The sequence below is a fragment of the Lithobates pipiens genome, unplaced genomic scaffold, assembly GCF_037356315.1.
Source record: "Lithobates pipiens isolate NorthernLeopardFrog02 unplaced genomic scaffold, aLitPip1_a1.2 Scaffold_22, whole genome shotgun sequence".
NCBI lineage: Eukaryota > Metazoa > Chordata > Amphibia > Anura > Ranidae > Lithobates > Lithobates pipiens.
Window position 1 is genome coordinate 175419123 of NW_027507784.1, and position 23419 is coordinate 175442541.

General features: G+C 42.9%; 1 protein-coding gene across 6 annotated transcripts in view; it reads left to right on the forward strand.

Moving 5' to 3' along the window:
* GULP1 (GULP PTB domain containing engulfment adaptor 1) overlaps positions 1-23419 on the forward strand; it is a 1104299-nt gene that overhangs the window by 834643 nt on the left and 246237 nt on the right. For all 6 annotated transcript variants that reach the window (XM_077448663.1, XM_077448664.1, XM_077448666.1 and 3 more), the window contains one exon: positions 5900-5971. In XM_077448663.1, coding sequence (XP_077304789.1) covers positions 5900-5971 — 72 coding nt within the window. The remainder of the gene's footprint in view (positions 1-5899; positions 5972-23419) is intronic.

Genomic DNA, 23419 nt, shown 5'->3' on the forward strand with positions numbered 1-23419 from the left:
TGTCCCGTCTGTACTTTTTGTAGCATGGTGGATCATGTGCTTAATTTTGGACAGAAGGGGGGCTTATTTTGTGCTAGCTGCATTTGGGTTGTTCTGGGCATGCTCAGGGACTTGTTTTTTTGTGCTTTTTGTGTGTGAACAGTACAGGGATTTTTCTGGGCATGCTTAGAGAGTGTGTTTTTTGGGTTAGTAATTTAAAGACCCCTTTCACACCAAGGGTGTTTTGCAGGTGCTATAGCGTTAGAAATAGCACCTGCAATCCGCCCTAAAGCAACTGCACCATTGTCTGTAGTGTGAAAGCCTGAGGGATTTCACACTGCAGCGGTGAGCTGGCAGGACGCCAGGAAAAGTCCTGCCAGCAGCTTCTTTGGAGCGGTGTATTTACCGCTCCTCCACCGCTGCTCCCCATTGAAATCAATGGGGCAGTGCTGTAATACCACCGGCAAAACGCCGCTATTGCCAGCAGTTTTAACCCTTTCTCGGCTGCTAGCAGGGGGTAAAAGCTCCCCGCTAGCGGCCGAAATGCGCCGCAAATCCAACGGTAAAACGCTGCTAAAAATAGCAGCATTTTACCGTCGACGCTATGGGCAGCATGGTGTGAAAGGGGTCTAACAGGTGTACCCACGAAGTAATGTTTCCACACTGGGTGAACTTGCATTTTGTGTGTTTCATGGACTGTTCAAGTGTTTTCAATTGCCTCATTAGCACACAAACCTATGTTATATAAAGTGTGCGTGTGTGTGAGTCAGTCAGTCAAGAGTAAATTTGGGTGTCCTTGTAGCACATGTAGTTTCGCTTTGTATTTTGTTTGTTATGTCTTTGCAAAACCGATGTGTTTTAGAGCAAGTTTTGTACTTTTTTTTTTTTGGGGGGGGGGGGGGGATATTTTTCACTGAAATATTTTTGATAATGTCAATCTGTGTTGTTTGTAGGTTGTTAGTTTCACTTTGATTTATTTGTCTGTGCTGCGTTATTTTGCAAAATCTTCCTCAAACTGTTTTGACTACTAAATGTTTAAATCCTTAAGAGACTACATTTGTAGGCGCAGTCCTTTTAACTTCTGTTAATTTCCTCTGCAAAATGGCCAGACCTCAAAACTGTATTCTGTTAGTGTCTCAAATTACCATACATGTGTTTTTTTTTTTTTTTTGCTCTTTTGCGAGTCCTGCTTTGTTGACCAATACAATTTGTAGGCAATTATGTTTTATGTGTTTTGTTAATAAGCTGTTTTGCAGATGCATGCACAATCCAAGTAATGTCCCCCCCCCCCAGTTTTCATGCAACAGATTTGCAGCTGCAGCTTAATTAGGCTGATTGGCATGGCAAAACGAAAGGTGTAATTTGTCTAAAAGCTACTTTCCTGGTGCCTTCATGGTAGCATATGCATGCTTATGCTGCCATGGATAGGCACCAGGAAAGGACAATTAAATATTAAGTATTCAATTTTCTGCGCTGTGGTCATCAGCCTCAGTCCTCAGGTACCTCCGACAATACATGTTTTGGGAATTTATCTTCGCTAAATAGCTGTCAAAAATACCAAGTCATTGACTGTGATTTCTTGCACCTGTGCAAGATGAAGGTGAACCTGCAAACCTGGCCTGTTTGGGGTACTTGAGGACAGGGTTGAGAACCACTGATTTAGAGCACTGAGTTAAAATCTAGCTCAAGACAATCCTATTTTAATTGTGGGCATTTGAGGGAAAACCAAGTGTTAGAACCCCTCCATGTCTTTTTTAGGTTGGGCTTTGTGTCCCTTTTCTTAAAATTGGCTTCACTTCCTGTCACGTAGCCAAACAGGAAGTGAGGGCAAAAGCCTACCAATATCTTTCCTTGGGGACACACAGGTCAATTTAACTAGTGTCCCCATTAGGCAATTGGGCCATTAGACAAATAGCACTTTGTTGTGTACACTCCAAATTATTAGTTATTTAGGGGTTTATTAAAGGCAAATCCACTCTGCAATACAAGTGTGCTTGCTGTAAATCTGAGGGGAAGCACTGGTGATTTTATCATCCAAACATGTAGAAGCAAAGATGCTGTTTTTTTTTTTTATTGTCCCCCTCGGATCCCCAGCAACTGCACTTGTAGTGCAAAGTAGATTTGCCTTTAGTAAATAAAACCCAAAGTCCAAAATACCTAATAATTTGGGGTGTACACAGCAAAATGCTAGAGTGCAATTTACCTAATGGGGAAACTAGAAAACATTGGTAGGGTTTTACCCTCGCATCCTGTTTGGCTATGTGACAGGAAGTGAATACATTTTAAAGGAGAAACTGGCAAAATTTGAGAGGTGTTTTCACCCTATCAGGGGTGTAGACATCTCCAAAACTGACAAGACTTCTAATGCCTCTGCACTCTAACCCCAAGCAAAAATAAGAAAGGATTTCATTTAGTTGAACTTTGCAAAGACACATTCCTAAGTTCAACTTTTATGCATGTAATTTAGACCTTGTTTAATAGAAAACACCAGCTGCCTTTCACTAGAAACATTTGTTAGTCCAGTCCTGGAAATCTGCATCTGCTTTACTATTAATTTTCATAAAAATTGGATTCCTGCAGCTAGATGCGCCAAATGCATCTAGATGAATGACCGCTGTGTATGTGAGAAGCGCAACTGCTATGTGCGCGGAGGTATGTACCCATGGCACATATCTGGTTCCCGGAAGCGATGGCCAGCACCCAGGAATGACATCACGCCCCTCCAGGAAGTTGCTTGTACTGCTGCTAATTTCTTCCCACCACCATGCCCCGCTCACTGTTCTCTGAGGAAGAGATGATCCTTATTTGCAAATTAAGATAATTTTTTATTTATTTTTACATGGGGTGGTGTTTGTGTGTGTCATGTGTGTATGTCTAAATGATTTGGCCTCAAAACACACACCTACTGTGTACAGATTCACTTCCGGGGTAATGTATATTGCTTCCTGCTTCAGTGTGTGTGTGTTTATCAGTATATATATATATATATATATATATATTGGTTCTTAGCAATCCTCCAATCACCCCGTTGCCAGACTCCCCACAATCAGTTAAGACAATGAACGATTTTGCTTAGTTTTTTGCAGGATACAACTTGGGTGGAACAAAGGGGTGATATGAGATACCCATAGCATTTGGTATATTGTACAACAATACTGAATAGCCTTGGTTTGGAAATGATTGTACATCTAGTATTCTCAGCAAACTATTGAAACACCACTTCTTCACTTCCAATTTTGACAAGGAAGAATCACTCTGAATAATTCCACCCTGCAGACCATAATGATGTTACCTCAGTGAATCAAAGAACCAGAGGCCTACACAGCCTCTCCCCGATGGATCAATGAATCAGACAGCCATACAGTCTTTTGGAAAAGTATTACCAATGTGCTAACCAGATCAGAGATAACACGGTATCTCCCCTGAATGGCCTGACACATGGTAATAGGCTGACTACCGTTCCCAGCCAGTCCTTTACTGTTAATGCTGCGTTCCCTGGCCACAGAATTCTGCACTACTCGTGATAACTTCTCTTCTGTTGTTCCATTTACACTGACCTTTAGCTACTTGGTAGTTCTGTATCCTCGGTCACAGAACTCTGGTCTACTCTCCTCCACTTTACTGCTACTTCTTCTGTATTGATCTTGTCCAGCATTCAAGTCCTGTGTTCCCCGGTCACAGCAGCTTGATACCTTTTCAAAGACAAAGATCTTTATCTAAGGTTTCCTCTCAGCGGTTCCTCCATCTCTCCTCTGCGCTCGGCGCGTCCCCATGTTGGGATGCCCGAAACAGCACCTCAATGCTCCATGCTGTCTTTTCTGGCACTTCAGACTCCCCCTGGCAGCATGTGACCCCAGCTTTTATGGGAGGCCTTCCCCCTGCCAATACCGAAAGATAATTGATCAGAGCTCCTCACACGAGCTGCCTACCACTCAGACTTCAGATCCAACCCCTATTCCAGAACCATCTTTCTGAAAACAGAGGAGGCATCTCTGAACCAGAGCACATGTGACCATGCCCAGTCCCAAAATCAAAACAGACAGGCCCAGCATGCTGCATAAGCCTGCCTAAATTTACCTGCACATATCCTGAACTGGGAAATAAACCTAGTACCTACCCTTAGGTAGAGGGTGCATATATATATATATATATATATATATATATATATATATATATATATAAAATGTGTGTGTGTATATATATATATATATATATATATATATATATGTATATATATATATAATACACACACACATATATATATATAATACAATACTCCCAATTCTGGAGGCATAATAATGGTCTAGCAGAGGGGTCTTCAAACTTTGGCCCTCCAGTTGTTCAGGAACTACAATTCCCATCATGCTTAGTCATGTCTGTAAGTGTCAGAGTTTTACAATGCCTCATGTCATGTGTAGTTCTGCAACAGCTGGAGAGCCATAGTTTGAAGATTCCTGATCACTCTAGCATGTCTTGAAAAAAGTTTTTTTTTTTTTTGTGTGCCTTGTATAATTCCCAAGAAATATCGATAGGGAAATACAAGTTGGTCGTTGCACATCAACATTCCCATTCCAAATTTGACATTTAAGATGGTCATGCACTATGCAATCTGATTGGCCAATCTCTGTAAAACTCAATATTTAGGCAAAATAGGTAATAGAAAGACACACTTGAACAATTAATTCAAAATATAGGAAATCAAACCGGCTCTTGCACTAAATCTAATTTATTTAAAGCGGAGGTCCACCCTAAAGTGGACCTCAGCTCATTGGAACCCTCCCCCCCTCCGGCGCCACAATTGGCACCTTTCAGGGGGGAGGGGGGTGCAGGTACCTGTGCAGTACAGGTATCTGCACCCACTTCCAGCGTAGATTCTGCAGAAGGTACGCCCCTTTCCGCAGAATCTACGCCCCTTTCCGAAGGTCCCCCGCTGCCTGCTGGGAAACACACGGATCCCAGAGACAGCGGGGACCATCCTTATTGCGCAGCGCGACTCGCGCATGTGCAGTAGGGAACCGGGAAATGAAGCCGAAAGGCTCCACTTCCTGATTCCCATACCCAAGATGGCGGCGGCAGCACCCAAGAGACGATCGAGAGATCGGCTTCGGGTGCCGACATCGCATGCGTGCGGGGACGGGTAAGTGTCATTATTTAAAAAGTCAGCAGCTGCAGTATTTGTAGCTGCTGGCTTTTAAAATAAAATAAAAAATGACGGACTCCCGGCGGACTCCCGCTTTAAGATCTGATTGCAGTGTACTGTATGGTCACCTTTAAAGATCAAGATCTGAAAATATACATTTATTAGGTTTAGAAACACTTCTCTGTTCTTTTTAATGTATTGAAAGTTTTGGTTAAAAAAAGAAAAAAAAACACGTTTCAAAGATATATTAGAAGTGATAGGAATGAGATTAGCATCAAAAGAGTACACCTACTAATTGCTTAACAAGACACATCCAGTAAGATGAAATTAACCAATTGTAACTAATTGAGAAAAACCACAGTTACCCTAGCTCCAGTTGTAGTTTACATATGCAGGTATTTATTATTGTTATTTGCGCTTCAATGTTCGCATGTTCAATTAATGACTTTTCTGGCACACTAATTCATGTATGAACTGGTGCAGTGCCTTCTTCTTATTAAAACACCCCCCTAGAAACTTAGAAAAGTGATGATGTCTGAGTATAGCTCTATGTTTGATCCAGACATAACTGAATCCAATTATAACCAGACATACCAAAGAAAGAATTCAACAGAGGACCTCTTTTTTTTTCTTAAGATTTCATCGCCAGCCATCTAGACACTTAGCCATTGGCTAAACTGGAAAGTTTGATTTCATTTGACATTTTCTTTACATGTAACAAAATGTCAGTGCTGAAAAATGTTACCCTGTGAACTACTAACTACTTATTTTCTTTTGTAGTTCCTTGGAAGCACAGAGGTTGAACAGCCTAAAGGCACTGAAATAGTGAGAGATGCAGTTAGAAAACTCAAGGTAAGAAAATATAGACTCAATGTACCAGTTTTGTTTTAATGAAGTGGTTTTCTAAATGTCTTTCTGTGAATATCAGCAGTATCAGAATAGGTTGTGAGGACACACCTTCAAACTACATTTTGGCAGCCTGTAGACCTAGATTACTGCGAGGAGGCAAAATTTACTAAGCATGGATAAAGCGGTGGATTTATTTGAAATCCATTTTTAAAATTTTGGACTATTAGGAAAATAATTTTGGTCACTAATGTTTTTCAGTAGCAGAATTGATGAATTAGTCTAAAATCCATTGTTGGTTCTCAGATGTTACAAAAGGCGACAGAGAGTGTTATATATTACTAAAAACTGTCATAGATGTCTCACATGTACTAAAACATTTCATAGAGAAGAGAGTCCAAGTTGCATTCAATTAACAGAATAAATTGCCTTTTTTCAAACATACAATATGGCAGTCGCATAACTAGCTATATGAAAAGTAACAAAAAATAACATCAAACATAGACAATCAAGAAATATTTTAACAGAACCACTTAGCCATTTTTAACAAGATTCCCCATCCTGGCCCCAGTTGTTGCATACCGTAGTTGAAGGATGTTTGCTTATATATATATATATATATATATATATATCTTTACAGTATACATAATTGGTGATTTACTTGGATGCCAGGTATGGTGGCACATGTGAATCACTCCATATGACAGCACTGGGCAAGTCAGTGTTGTCAGATGGGTAATCAATGGCCCTTTGTAAGTGCTGACTCCAGACTGTGTGCTCTCCTTTTTTCATTGCTGGATGATTGGAGAATCGGGTCAGTATCTAACTCAGATAATTTGTTCAAGTGTTACTGCTAGTGTATGCAGTACCGCATGTGGCCAGAGGTGGGGGGGGGGGGCACGTGGACACACTCGGAAAAACTCGGAGACGCTCGGGGACCGAGCGTCTCTGAGTGTTTACGAGTGTCTCTTGCGCCCCCCACCTCTGGGCACATGCAGTACTTCATACACTAGCAGTGACACTGGAACAAATTATCTGAGTTTCCACTTGGAGACTGAGTGTCTCCGAGTGTCTGAGTGTTTTCCGGTGACCTCCCCACCTTTGGCCATATGTAGTACTGCATGCCCCAGAGGCTTGAATCCTGCTCGTCATGCAAGACAATGCTCGCAAATCGAATCAGGATTTTTTAAAAAAAATGATCGTATTGGGAAACTCTCGTAAATGGCGTTGCTTGCAATCCAAGGTTTTACTGTATAGCAGTAAGTACCTGACAGGGGTTGTAATCTCTTCCAACTCTCTAAAACAAAAACAAAAAACACCCTAACTGTAAAATCTCTTTTCCACCCTATGTAAATGATGTCCCCTTGTGTTTTATACAGACTTTGGAATAAACAGTACTTATAGTGTGGACTGTTAGGTATAAAGATAATGATTTACAGCAGTGGTCTCAGCTGTGGCCTGGGGGCTGGATGCAGCTCTTGGCTTGCCTTTATCCGAGCAAGAAAAAGAAACTGCGCTATGGTAAACCAAAAATTATGTACTAATTGTTCGCAAAGGAACCCTGTTCAGCTGCGGCTTAACTGTATCACATAACTACAGAAAAAACACATGAAAAAATATAACAGCTTTAATAACCTGGTCACGATAAAGGTGGAGTGAGGAGAGCAGCTAGGATCCCTTCCGAAGTGGGAGATAATCTATACTTACATGCTTTGTGTGACCCTCTGTAGTGGGGGGTCATGAAGTTCTGGTAAGAAGTGAATTTGGATATATGGTGGTGGATCAAGCACTAGTCACACAGTGGAAGATTCAATAATTCCTCATGCGTTTATATTTTATTCAAAAGGACTTTTTTGTAATTTGTCATGTTTATATAATTTTCAACACATTGGGTGTTCATCACATTGTTTATTTTGTATCACTGTTGATTATTTATCCTGTATTCCCTAATTTCTTATGAGATAGGGTGTAATAGGTCTATTTGATATCTGCACATCATTATTGAGTTTATGCACGATGGGTTCTTACCTTTTTAAAACTTTGTGTCGTATTCATGGTTTAGCGCAGCTTTTATATTTTTTCTTGCCTTTATCCGATCCTTGGGGCAATATGCCTCCCACTGATACAAGGCACTGTTCTGCCAACTGACACCAACAATGGGGCACTATTCCCCCTAGTGATACCAACGATGGCACTATTCTCCCCCCCCCATACCAAACGTGGCAAAAAAATGTATTCCTGCTGATGCCGGGACAATTACCACTCCCACTGGCCACAGTCTGCCCCCCTAAAGTCTGAAGAACAATAAACTGGGTCCTTGTTTAGAAAGACCCCTGCTTTACAGTAGCATTATAATTAGATTTATAGAGCATCTGTATCTTATGTAAAGGATAATTTTATGAGCATGGGTTCACCAAGTACCTTTCTTACCTGTTTGGTTTTTCAAATCTTTGAGAAAGGGGGACACTTTTTAACACAAAGCGTGTAATCCTAAAACCACCCCATGCAGACTATGCAGACTATAAAGAATAAACAAAAATCATTTGGTTAAACCAACACGTGTTTTATTACACTCCTTTTACATTCTTAATGGTTTTTCAAAATAAATGCAATCAATTGGGGGTTGAAAGAACGGTTTAGATTAAAGCAACCTTCGGCCCCCTTTAAAGGTATGCTAAATCTCAAAGCACCCCAGCTTAAAATGTAAAAACTATAATTGTTAAAACCTAATTCAATTTTTGGAAGTCAATCTGAACTGTTAAACTGTACATGTTTGTAAATCTAAAACAAATGCTGACCTAGGTACGTGAAAGAAATCAGCAAGCTTAAGAAGGTAGAACATGCAAAACATGAATATTTTGGAAAATTACCACTATAAAAATAGTTGTTTTTGAGTTTTGAGATTTGAAAAACAGGTATTTTTTCTTGGCAGACTATGCAAAGCAGTGGGAGACTCTTGTTTGTTTCAGAAGTAGAAACAGACCCAAATATAAAGCATATGTTTGAGAAATTGTGTATGAAACAGAGCAGTCATATCTAATTCCTCACACATGATACTTGATTATTATATATATTGATTGTTTGCAAGTGGATAATGAAGAGCTGTGTGTCCAGACCCCCGAAACTCAGTGGACCAGAGCTAATATTTTCTGCACCACCATGGTTCATTCCTGTAAAGCAGGGATATGCAATTAGCAGACCTCCAGCTGTTGCAAAACTACTAGTCCCATCATGCCTTTGCCTCTGGGTGTCATGCTTGTGGCTGTCAGTCCTGCTATGCCTCATGGGACTTGTAGTTCTGCAACAGCTGGAGGTCCGCTAATTTCATATGCCTGCTGTAAAGCAACCTTTTTTAACTAGGGAGCTAGTTCATACAACACAATGACCCTGACATAGGAAGGGGCAAACAAAAACACTGTGCAGGTCCCGTGTCTGCTTCCTAGCAACCAATGATGTCACCTGTGACCTGTCACCCTTGTCCGATTAAATGGCATTTTTTTGTAAATGTATTTCCTTATTTGACGCACTCCTAATGAACTCAGACTGCACTCCAGTGAGGTGGGTTTAGAGTATTAAAATATTTTTGGCGATTAAATTGTATGCTTTTTTTAATGGCAATATGATACATGAGACTGGAAGAAGGGACAACAAAAAAGGAAAGAGGGGCAGATGGACTTGATTCCAAAAGAGGAACAGTCCTTCAAATGAGAGACATTTGGTAGGTATGGTTTTCTCAGCAATAATTCCATGTATCGTACATTTAGGAACAATTGATACATGAATGCCAGCACTAAAAGCATCACAATCTGATGTGTAACAAAATTTGTTATGATATAATATAAAGTAATCACTGTGTATAACCGTATCCATTAAAAAAATGTAAGTGAGAATTATTGAGTAGAAAATATGCGCTGTAGTCAATTTTCAGTAAATTTGGCATTAAACAATTATACGTCTAGGAAATTAATGAACAATAATAAATGATTTCTAATTAAAAGTAATTGCAAATATAATTGCAATGGTAGAAAAAATGCAATTATAATAAGTTTGTTGAATTTGAGCAAATGGTTATATGCTTTTCGATTTGTTTGTTTTCATTTTAACAACAAAAACTCAGTTGGGAATGAAAAATGCTTTCTTGTCACTGCAAAAGTAATTATTATACTCAGTAGTGTATACAAATGATAGAATTTGTGTGGTTTGATCATACCTTTGGTGTGCTGTGACAGGCATTTTCCATAGGATTTAACTGCTTAAAGTGGTTGTAAACCCTCTGGGACCACTTTAACCTACAGGTAAGCCTAGAGTAAGACTTACCTGTAGGTGCAAGAAATATCTCATTAACCTACACGGTTAAGGAGATATTTTACAAAAACCGAGCACCGATGTCTATGGCACAAGTGCACTGAGCATGCCGTTAGTGAAGGCTAACATGGTGTCACTGATGGCTCCCGCGCGCATGCACTGGAGTGACGTCATCACTGCTCCAGCCATTTACAGCACCGGAGCAGCGATACCCAGAAGGAAGATGGACGCTTCGTGGAAGAGGGGACAGTGGTGACATCGCTGGCTCCTGTGTCAGGTAAGTGACACATAATGGTCTATTATGCCATGCCCATTATGCTTTTCCTTTGCAGGGAAACAAAGAGGAAGTAAACCCATCAGGGTTTACTTCCTCTTTGAGGACCACCCCACATATATATACTGCAGCAGGGCAGCCCATTAGTGCAAAATCACATACCTGTACATAATCTCTTCCATCGGCTCTGGTGGGGGTGTGCACACGCGCACCCCCGGAGCTGCACTCCTGCTGTGATTGGACACAGTGGGAGCCAATCAGTGTGTCCAGCAACCGAGATGACCACCGGACCCACACGCAATCATTCAGGGGAATGACAGAACGACATTCTGCTTATGTAAACAAGGCAGACCGTCATTCGGTCAGCGAGGAAAAGAGAGATATGTGATTTCTGCTAATCAGGAACACAGGTGTGTCTCTTCCTCGAGTCAGTCCATCCCCCACACAGTAAGAAAGCACACCCAGGGAACACAGTTAACCCTTTGATTGCCCCTGATGTTAACCCCTTCCCTTCCAGTGTAATTTATACAGTGTCAGTCCTTTTTTTTTTTTTTTTAGCACTGATCAATGTATTGGTGTCACTGGTCCCCAAAAAGTGTCACTTAGTGCCAGATTTGTCCGCCGCAGTGTTGCAGTCCCACTAAAAATACGCTGATCGCCACCATTCCTAGTAAAAACCATACAAAAAAATATATAAAAGGTCGATAAATATTGTTATTTTTTTATAAAATTGTCTTTTTTTTTTTATGTTTATAGCGGAAAAAATAAAAACTGCAGAGGTGATCAAATACCACCATCAAAATATCCCATGGTTTGTAGACTAGATAATTTTTGCTCAAACCAATCAATATACACTTATTGGGATTTTTTTTTACCAAAAATATGTAGCTGAATGCATATTGGCCTAAACTGATATAATAAATTGGATTATTTTTTTTATTGGATGTGTTTTATAGCAGAAAGTAAAAATATTGTTTTTTTTTTCAAATGTTTTTAAAAACCACAGGGGTGATCAAACACCACCAACAAAAAGTTATATTTTTGGGGAAAAAAGGACACCAATTTTATTTGGGTACAGCATTGCACAACTGCACAATTGAAGTTAAAGTAACAGATTGCCGTATCCCAAAAATGGCCTGGTCAGGAAGGGGGCAAATCCTTCTGGAGCTGAAGTGGCTAATTAAAATTTTTACTTGTCATCTTGCAAGGGGAAGATATGAGGGTTGATTTACTAAAGGCAAATAGACTGAGCAATTTGAGAGTTGCCCTCTGCAGTTGCTCTAGAGCTTAGTAAATGAGGTAAGGCTTCACTTTGCAAAGAATAACCAATCACGTGCAAGGAAAATAAACAAAACTGAATTTTTGCTTGCACATGATTGAACGATGAAAGTCAGCAGAGTTTCTGCTCATTTACTAAGCTCTGGAGCAACTGTACTTTGCAAAGTGCACAGCCTTTTTGTGTTTAGTAAATCAACCCCTAGGTGTTCCTTTTTACATTTCTTACAATGAACAATATGTGGCTGTTAAGGAAAGGCTTTCCTGTGTGGGAGAGGCCCTTACTTTGTAGAGATTTCCACTTCTTTTTGTGTATTAAAGTTCCGGGAAATCTCAATGGGACTCAAATAAGTGTGTATATAAAGTTTTGAATTTAAGTACAGTATAGGCATGCAAATTTCAAATTCCATAAAAGTTGAATTTGGTTGCACCCCTCATGCCTCCAGAGAACATCTTATTGGCCATTGGAGCATCTCATGACATTTAATTATGTTGCTGTTACCAACTTATGTCTTACATTAGCAGAAGTTGGGTTGTTACACATACTAAAAGCTACTAGAGCAGCTGGAAGTTTGTGTACTTGTCAAGTAAAGGAAAAAAGAAAAACTGCGCTAAGGTGAACCACAAAAAATTATATAAATTGGTCTCAAAAAGACCAGATTCAGCTGCGGCTTGACTGTATTACATAACTACAAAAAAAGACTAAAGAAAAAATTATAAGCTGCGCTAAATTTCACATACACCAAAATATGTGTAAATAAATAAAATGACAATAAATTATGGGCTTTAACCAGCATCTAACCATTAATTGACCCAATCATAAGTGATAAGTGCATATGAATACTGCGATCCTAAACCATAAATACTGCTTGCCCCTTACTATATGGGACAAAGCCGCACACCCCTATGTAAAGTAGTAAAAACTCCAGAGACACCCAGTGTTATGAACTGGCAAATCTATATGCAAATGTCAAAACAGTCCTTATATAATAAATCAAATGTGAATAAAGTCCTCCACAGATGAACCATGCTCAATCCACCACTGTATAACACAGTTGAACAGTGCTTGATCCACCACCGAATAATTAATGTGCCGCTTACCGGAAATTCATGACCCCCCACTACAGAGGGTCACAGAAGGCATGTAAATATATAGTTGTCTCTCACTCCAAAGAGGTCCTTGATGCTCTCCTTACACCACCACTTCAATATGAGGATTGTAGAAAATACTTCCAAAAAATCCTTCCCATAAATTTAAAGGGGCTCAGGGTAGATGCACCAAAACCATAGAAGAGAAATATAGCTCCAGATAGTGTAAAAACCTTTTACTACTAAAATCCAAAAAATAAAATTGCACATACAGTGTATACAGAAATCGTCAGCCTAAAGTCCGTTGCGCCGGCCGGACGCGTACGGACAGACCCGTTCTCCTGGAACTGTTCCCAAACACGAGGTGACGTTAGCGTATCGCTCATTCCTACGCGTTTCGCAACAAAATTGCGTCATTATGATTGGGTCTCTATCAATTAATGGTTAGAGGCTGGTTAAAGACCATAATTTATTGTCATTTTATTTATTTACACAAAGTTTGGTGTACTTGTCAAGCCAACTGTTGGTTTTCTGGTGGAAGTGCACTGCATTGTTTCTGATGCATTTGCAACTTGTTTACTTGTTGTTTCAGTGCATTTTTATTGAACTGCATCTTGTGGTGTGCCGTGTGCTTATTTCCTGTGATATAACATCCTTCATGACTGCTGATTGAGTGTAGTTTAGAAAAACAAGATGGTGGCAAGATGATGTCAGGAGGGGAACCACTTTTGTATTTGTTAAACATTATTGCATTGTAGTGGGATGTGCTGTATAATGTGCAGAATTTTAGAAGAACTGCATGCATCTATAGCCAGGTGCTGGGCAATAGAAACATGGAGGAGACATTTCCCTCTTTACAATCAGTTTACTTCCACTTTCTGCTGTTATGCTGAATGTTGTGTTGCAGTATCCTCTCCAGTCATCAGATGGAGTATAGCCAAGAAAGCCTAAAGACTTTTATGCAGAACGCTGAGGAGCATGGGAATTTTATTCTGAAACATCAATCACAGAATTGGACCTATGGACATTTATAATACAGTGCACAGAGGACATTGAGAAGGAAGGGGAGTGGTGGAACAGTTTTTACCAGATTGCACTGGAAGCCTCCTCCATTTTGCAGCATGGAAGCCACGTTGGTGCAAACAGATCATCCACAGGGCAAGTGACCAGATCAAGAGACTCAGATATGGTAAAGAAGACACCCGGGCAGTACCGACTGCATCCGCACTGTTGCCGCAGGGAGACCAGAACATCCTCTTACTCTGTGCTTCCCATCACTGAATCTCCGAAGGCATTCCGTGGAGAGACTGCCCCTCCCTTTTTTCTACAGGGAGAGGTCACCACTGCAACCTGGGGACTGGCGAGAGGTCAATTGACCCTTTGATACTGCTAGCAGGGACTGTACCCAATCCATACTGCACTCTATAATTAACTTATTCCAAACCTAGACTGCACCTATACCAACCCTTATACTGCAATATACCAAACCTTTACCACCTCAGAACCACATCTACCTTGCACCCGTGCTGCGACTATACCATAGCCATAATGTACCTGTACTGCATGCAGGTTAACTGGGACTGTATTTAAAGGGACAGGAAGTGAATTTTCCCCAATGGGACGCAGATGGCAAAAACATAAACTGATATGGCTTGTGACCCTCCCTTATTCTATTCAAAATTCAAAAAAAGATGTTGCCCATAGCTCGAATTTTAATGCACTAGTGTTCTTAAAGGGCCCCAACAATAGTTGGTAGAAGAACATTCTAAAGGGCTGCCCCCCCCCCATAATAATTACTTTGCAAGTCTCCTTTGTTCCCCGGCTACCCCCTCAACCACCATCCTTCTTTTCTCTTGGATAGTGCATACCCAGGTCTAGGACTAGCATCATAGCGCCATAAATGTGCTGTGGCAGTATAGTTCCAGCATACAGTAAAATAAATGTTACTACCGCTTACTGCTGCACTTGAAGTGGCCTTTTTGCTGCTCTGGGTGCCAAATGTCACTTTATGCCTAGTCCTTACTGCTAATCACTTTGCATGCCATATTGTGTTATTACCATCGTTAATCCATTTCATGCTTGCCTAGTTCCTAACCATATTGGGTGACAATATGTTAAGTTTGCCTTTACTACCTGGTTTGGTGCCTGCTTTCTTTGATATAGCCCTGCTACTGGGTACTAAGTATTATTTTCAGTGATTTCCTGCAATATTGTATGTTTCTACTCTCAGCCTGATGTGTTAGAGCAGGGGTGCCCAACCTTTGGAAGAGCGAGGGCCACTTAAGCTTCTTGGTAACCGGTCGCAGGCCACAATGAGCAGAGCAGGCGGATGACAGGTCCATGCAGAGCGGACACAGACGCAGCCAACTCTACTCTATGGGTCCTCCGATCTGCCCTGACAGAAGGGGATTAATCCTCTTCTGTTTTTTTTTTTGTTTTTTTTGCGACTCAGATTGGAGGTAGGCAGGTGTAAAAGGACACAAATCTGTTTACATCTGCCGTTTCATAGAGGTGAATGGAGGGTCCGCTTGAGTTGGATGGATTTTGCGAAAGGGGCCTTTCACACATAGGCAGGGTTCCCACTGTCCAGATCGGATGTGATTCGCACCGCATTGCAGTGCAAATCACATGCGATCTCTGTGCGATGTGATTTCAGCCATACAGATAGTATGGCTGAATTTGTATCGCATTTGAACCAAACTCGTACAGGACCCTTTTTTTGGTCCGCAGCAGAATCGGATCGCATGGGTGTTCACGGGTGTTCCGATTCCTGACCAAGTTTACAGATTGCACTGCGATATGCAAACTGATTTGGAGGTGTCATTAACTTTTAACTGACACTCCCAGCAGTTCGCATAGGGCAGTGTGAACTGCCACCGGGAAACGTGCGATGCTTTCTCGCATCGCAGCAGTGGGAAACGGCCCTAATGCAGCGCAGTGCACCTGTGTCTTTCCTGTGGGTTAGCTTCACTTTGCCACAGACTTTACATTATATCCTGCAGGTGGGGTGCACTTTCTGAAAGCTCACCAAACCCGCAGGTAATAACAGAAGTCTATGCCTCAGTGCAGGTAACCTGAAGGTGCACTGTACCTGTGAATCAGTTTAAAAGTAGCCCAGTAACCACTGTGCAGATATGCCCATATATACACTGCAATTTTAGTAATAAACTGACCTTTAATAACAGTCTTCCATTCAGGTATCACCTGCTGTTGCTGTCTCTGGCAGAGGGCATTTGGTATCACACCGCCTGTGGCAAGAGAGGGCACTATACAGGAAAAATCGGCTTATACAGCTCTCATTCACATGGGAGGGGGCCAGGATCCTCCTTGCTAAAGGGGGCTTCCAGATTACAATAAGCCACCTGCCTGCAGACCCCCACAACCACTGCCCACATTGTCAGGAAGAGGCCCATGTCCCCATCAACATGGGGACAATGCACCATACCCACCCATGTTGAGGGTATGGGGCCTGGTTTTGTTCAGGAGGGGGGCTCACTTGTACCCCCTCTTTCCTGGCTTGCATGGTCGGATAAGGGTCTGGTATAGATTTTGAGGGGGACACCATGCTGTTTTTTTTTCCCTGATTTTTCTATTGCCAGCAATGGTATTGTATTTCTGGCAATTTAAACATATTTTTGAAGTAGAAGTAGAAATGTCAGTTTTGCCACAGTAGGTTCTTTGCATGGTACAGATGCACCATTACAAGCAGACTAAGGGGACCCTCCAGGCACTATATTTAAAGGCATTTTTCATTTAAATTGTTTCAATTTAAGCATCATTAAAGCCACTGCTCCTTTAAAAACAAACTTTTTAAAACATTTTTTTTTTTTTTGCATTGATACATGTCCCTCGGGGCAGTACCCGGGCCCCCATATCCTTTTTATGGCCAATAACTTGCATATACGCCTTCAAAATGGGCACTTGTGATTTTTCACGTTCGGGTCTCAGAGACTTCAATGGAGTTTGATGTTCGGGTCTGGACTTTTGCAATGCTTGGCAGTTCTGGTGCGAACTGAGGGGTGATCATCCCATCTCTAACCAAGAATACCAAAATGTTGGGTTTACATATTCTTTAATTAATACGTTTTCTCCAATATTGGAATCAGATGTTTAGAATGATATTAGGATTTACCTCCATGCCAATAGCACCCCTTGCAGCCATGGCATTGCTGAATCTCAACATTTCCTCTGTTTCTAAACCAGCCATTGTTATACATATTCTCTTTTCTGCCAAACTTAACCTTGTACAGAATTGGAAATCCCTAATATATCAGACGTGGTCAAAAACCTAAATCGTAAATTTAAATCCTTTATGTGAATCTGGAACCTTTGGATATCACAAAGAATTTAAGTAGGATAAGCTAATGCTGACACACTCATAGTTTTTTTTTTTTTTTTAACATAAACTTTTATTAGCAAGGCTTACAATACAACCAAAAACATTTCACTCTAAGGACATTACATGAGTGGTACAGCAAATCAGCAGAGTAGTCCTAGAATACAATACAATGGTACAGAAGCACAGCAAGAATATAATATAAAGATTTGCTGATTTTGGGTTTGTCCTCTGTTCTTTGCATCAACCTTTTAAAATAAAACGTAGACCCTCTAACACAGTGGCCCGCGCAGCCCTCTGATGTGGCCCGTGACCTCCTTCTGTGGGATGGCAAATTGGCAAGCCCAGATTATGGGTTACATAATACAGAGCTTCCAGGTTTTATTGCCAAAGCTTAATTGAACAAGCTGAGGTTAGAAGCTGATTGGTTTCTATGCAGAAGTGATCCTGATATTGAACTCTACATCTTTAGTAAATAAACCCCTGTGTATCCTTCCGATTACAGGTGTTTTACAGTGTAGTAAAATGCCTGTCACCACACTATGTGTGAATCCAATCCATTTTTCTGGTGGGCTCCATCAGACCCTCCAATCTCCCCTGTGAGCAGTCAGATATAAATTGATTTGTGCCCGTTTACACCTGGGTACTTTCGATCCAATCTGACAAAAACAAACAGAAGGTGATCCGTTCCCGTCTGTCTGGCTGGATGTGATCAAAGGGTAGTCACATGCCCATAGAGCAGAGTGGGCCTGTCATCCAGCTGCTCTGCTCAGCAGAGGATCAGTGGACGGATCCTGTGCTGAGAAAAACTGTATCCGGCCCAAGTGAAGGGGGGCCTAAGTGTTATTTGCAGCTGTGCTGTATCTTACCTGAGCTTTGTTTAAATTTTTGTGTTTGCTAGGTGTCTCCTCTGGACATTGATTATTTCTGCCTGCTACTGTTGTGTTGACTCCAATAGTCACTGTGAGATTGCGTTATAAATATTTATCGGTCTCATCCAATTCCTTATGGGTTTCCTAGGAGGAGGATAAATATTTGGAGCAACATTTTAGAAGGAGCTTTAGAAGGATCAAGAGGGCCAAACACTACATAGTTACATAGTTACATAGTTACATAGTTAGTCAGGTTGAAAAAAGACACAAGTCCATCCAGTTCAACCCTAAAAACAAATAAATAAAATAAAAAATAATCGTACAATCCAGATACCCAATTTTATGCCCACAATTGATCCAGAGGAAGGCGAAAAAAAAACTCAGCAGAGCATGCTCCAATTTGCTACAGCAGGGGAAAAAAATTCCTTCCTGATCCCCCAATAGGCGATCGGATTTTTCCTGGATCAACTTTACCTATGTTAGTACCTAAAAGGTACTAACTAGCACCCAAAGCACTAGCACTAGCACCCAAAGAGACTGGGTAGAAAATGTGAGAAACCTTGCTGGCATCAGACTGTTGGAGCATAAGTATTGTTGCCTTAAGTTCCGCATTAACGACAGAGGCATGTGAATAATGTCTTGTGAAATTTACATTATTTTCAAACATTTTTAGAGCAGAATTTGACAAGGTTAATTTTATGCCACTTATTAATTACAAACTATTGCTATAGCTTAGCCTAGTCCTTACTAGTACATAATTTATCAGTGATAAAATAACGTGCATCTTACTATGTAAACCAGTAGGTGGTAGTATAACACTATTACAAAAAATATTTCAAAGCAATAAATTCGCTATTTGTGATACTTAAACTGCTTTGCCATTTTTTTAATGAATCCCATTGTTAATATACACTGTTTAAATAATATAGTATATGTAAAATAACATGTTTTTTTTTTATGAATTGCACTTATATAATACTATATATTTATATATTAATATATATATACTATATATTTCATTTATGGCTGAAGCCCTATGACCGATACGTATCCGAACAATACAAACTTATCATGAGATACCCTATATGAAATGGACCTGAAAGTGTGCCCTGGTCTAATGGACGGTATACCAAAATAAGGGGGCATACCCAGTAATTAGAAATGAATGTGTTTGAAGAGAAATGTTTTGATAAATGCCCTAAAAAAGGGGATGGGAGGGTGGGTATTGCGCACAGGAAACCGACAAAGACCACAGGCGAGTGGGCTGGTTAAATACCCCCCGGGCTCCTCCCATAAATTCCGGCCACCATACTGGCCTTCTTACTTATGGCTGAAGCCCTATGACCGATACGTATCCGAACAATACAAACTTATCATGAGATGCCCTATATGAAATGGACCTGAAAGTGTGCCCTGGTCTAATGGACGGTATACCAAAATAAGGGGGCAAAACACTTAGGTAGGGATAAGAGTTTTATTGTTTCCAGCTTAACCTTTATTGAGCAAGTTGAGTGAATGCTCGAGACATCTCTACCTGTGGGTTAGGGATGTACCGAGTGAAGCAGGCCGATTTCCACCTGCCCAATCTTTTGATGACGTGGTCCGGGACCCCATGTCGGGATGCGGATGAAGCTGCTCCGATGCGGAAGGAGTGGCCGGAATTCTCACCGGGATTGAGGAGCAAGTTGCGGAGGAGAATCCTAACATGTTTAATGAACTGGCAGTTCGTTAATGGTTTGACCGGGAAGGGCAAAAGAGGGCTAGAGTCCGGGAGCTCGGGTAGCCGAGAGAGTAACTGTGTAAGCACAGCGACCGGGCACCAGGCGTTGTTGGTTTTGTAGAGGTGGATATCTACGCCGGTGCCTGTTTGCTGGGTCTTGGTTACCGAGAGGTGGAGGATGAAGTGGTCCTGGTGACGGAGCAGATGACGTCTGCGAAGGACTGGAGTGTGTGGGCTGTTATGAGTGAACTCGCTGGGCCGTAGGAAGCCATAGTAGGCCAGGTAAATGGCTGCCTGTATGACCAGACTGGGGAGAACACCGAAGGGATAACTGGTAAGCATGGTGGACATGTCCCTGAAGATGGAACTGGTGATGGGGAGCCGTTTGACTTTTATTGGCGGCTGTTGCTTCTGGATGCCGCGCAGGATGGCTCGGATCGCGTGGGACGAGAAGATGGAAGGTTTGGTAGGATCCTGAAGTGAGAGGAAGTGCTGTATGCCAGCTAAGTATAAGCGGATGGTGTTGAATGACAAGGCCAGTTGATTATGGCAGTATGAGGTGAAGGCTAGTATGTGCCTAGCATCTGTGGGGGTGCCTACTGTGGAGGCAAGCAGAAATGTATTGAACGCCTTCCAGGCTACCCGGTAGGCTTTCAGAGTATTGTCCGATAGTGAACGGTTGATGAGCTGAGTGGTTCTATGTAGATGTGGCTCTAGTCCAGGGTCAACTGAGACCAATGCGGGATAGGAGCTGAGACCGTATCTGCACTGGGAACCTGCTGGAAGAAGGACAGGAAATTAAAGCGGGACAACGCGTCAGCTGCACAGTTGTAGTTTCCTGGGATAAACGTGCAGTAAACATTAAACTGATGCTGCAGAGACAGCTGCACCAGCCTGCGTAGGAAGGACATCACGGAGAGAGATTTGGACCTGCCCTTGTTGACAATTTCGGCTGTGGCCTGGTTGTCGGTGGTGAAACCTACAGTTTGTCCTGTCCAGGTATGACCCCAGAGCTGGGCGGCTGCTACCATGGGGTAGAGCTCGAAAAGGGATGAAGACTGACTAAACCCAGGGATCCTGAGTATTTGAGAAGGCCAGGGTCCGGCGAACCAATGGTGGCCAAAATTGCCGCAAACCCTGTGGAGGCTGCGGCATCTGTCACTACCTGTGGCGAGAGAGGTGAGATATACGGGATGAACAGAGAGATACCGTTCCAGGTGGACAGGAACTCATCCCACATCGACAGGTCTGCTAAGGCTGCGGTATCTAGGCATAGGATTTGATCCGGGTCTTGTGCCTGAGAAAGGTAGACCAACAGGCGTGAGACAAAGGAGCGACCTTGTGGAATTATACGCAGGGCATAGTTGAGCATGCCCAACAGCGACTGTAGCTGCCTCTTTGTACATCCCTGGTGCGGGTGAACTCGTGGAGAACTGCCCTGATGCGGGTCAGTTTGTCGAGGGGCAGGCTGGCCTGCATGGAGCTGGTGTCTAGATTGACTCCGAGGAAGGTGATTGATTGCGCGGGCCCGTCCACCTTATGTTCAGCGATGGGAACATTGAGGTTCCCAAAGACGGTCCTTAATTTGTCGAGGTCCCTTGGAGGTGTGCCTGGCTGTTCGATCAACAGGAAGTCATCCAAGTAGTGGATAACTTGCTGACAACCAACTTTGTGCAGGAGAATCCACTCGAGAGACTGCGCGAACGTGTCGAACAGCCACGGGCTGCTTTTAGAGCCAAACGTTAACTTAGTGGCGAAATAATATTGATCTCTCCATTTAATTCCGTGCCAGCACCAGAGGGACGGGTGGATAGGCAATAGTTTAAAGGCGTCGGATATGTCGGCTTTGGCCAGCCACGCACCTGTGCCAACTTTAAGGATGGCCTGAATCGCCATGTCCACAGAGGCGTATTTTAATGAGAACTCTTCGGAAGGAATCAAGGAGTTTAAGCTGGTAATGTGGGAAGAACGAGGCGCAGACAGGTCGTACACCAAACGATTTTTATTAGAAAATTTGCCCTTGACAAGCCCAATAGGGCTAACTCTCCACGTATTGAAGGGGGGCTGTGTGAAGGGACCTATGACAAAGCCTCGTTCCACCTCGTTCTGCAGCAGTTGGTCAATGGCTTGCTCGTCAGAGGCTGCTGAGCGGAGGTTTCTGCACTCGTAGGTCTGGTGGGGTAGGGAGATGAGGCCGGTGTGGAAGCCTGTCGTGAAGCCACCGATGAGGAAGGTGGCTAGTGAAGGAGTGGGTGCATAGTGAGGTAGAAGTCCAAGCATAGGACGTCTATGCGGCTCAGTCATGAGCCCTTGTGTGCTTTGACCTCGCACAAATTTCTGGGGTGCGCTCTGTGACATACGACACTGATGTGCAGTAGGCGGCACTGGCTAAAATTGCACGAGCCATAGTTATAATTATTGCAGATGGCCGCTCCCCCTACGGTTCAGACCGTACGTCCAAATTTGTCTACTTGATTCTTTGGCGCAGGGCCTGATTGGCCTAGGGCTGCACCAGAGGTGGAGGGGAACTCTACCGGGCGACTAACCGGTATGTTGGCGCACCAGGAAGCGGTATGGGTGGAGGACTGGCAGATGGCACACAGGGGTGAACGAAGGCCGGCAAAATGCCGGCAGAACAGTTCGGTGTCCATAAGGCTCCAGTCTGTGGGTGACTGGAACTGTGCCAGTTTAGCGGCTGCCTTGGCTGAGAATGACCGATGATAGTCGTAAAAGGAGAAGCCTCCGTATTTGTATCCTAGGTCCACTACCGTGTGGAGGTACAAATCTAGCTCTTCCCTCCTGGCAGGGGATGCTGAGCAAATGACGTCAGCATCCCAAAGGCTAGGGCAAACTCTGGAATGGAAAGTTTACGATTCAGCCTGGGGTCCTTAGCTTTGAGGACTACGGAGACATCTCCCCAGGAGTAAGCCTTGCTCTCTGCAAGGTCATGTACCGAAATAAGCAGGGAGGCCAGGTTGACATCCTTGCCGTCCAAGATGTCCTTCCTTATGCCGGCCGGCACCAGATGTGCTGGACAGAGCACGGGACATGTTTCTTCGTTACCTGTCGGCAGTGGTGACGGGACTGGAACCGGAACAGGGGTGGTTGTGGCTGAGAAAGTTTCTAGGAGCGTCACTCTGGCCTGGACGTCCGTGACCGTATTGGTTAGGGACGACACCATAGCATGCAGTTGGCCTATAGCCGCTGAGATGGACTGGAGAGTAGCCTGAGGCGGGGTACTAGGCCCGGCCGTAGCTGGTGGGGTAGAGAGGAGCCTGAAAAGCTCTGCCTTCCTAGCCGTAGTGGGGAAGGGAATTTCCCTGCGTCTCAGCTCCGCCGTCAGCCTGGGGATAGTCCAACCCCTGAAGGACTGTACGCTGTCGCTCACTGAAGGCGGGCGAGGAGACAAGGGGGCGGTAAGGTCTTCGCTGCCGAGTTGGGACATGGCTCCAGGTGAATCGTGCCCTAGGAGTGATGTCCTATCTCTTTGGGGACGAAGGATGGACGACCGGAACCTATAGAGGGTGACATAAGTCAAGACTGTTTCTCTATTTTACCAAGTGAATCCACTTATTGCTGAGCA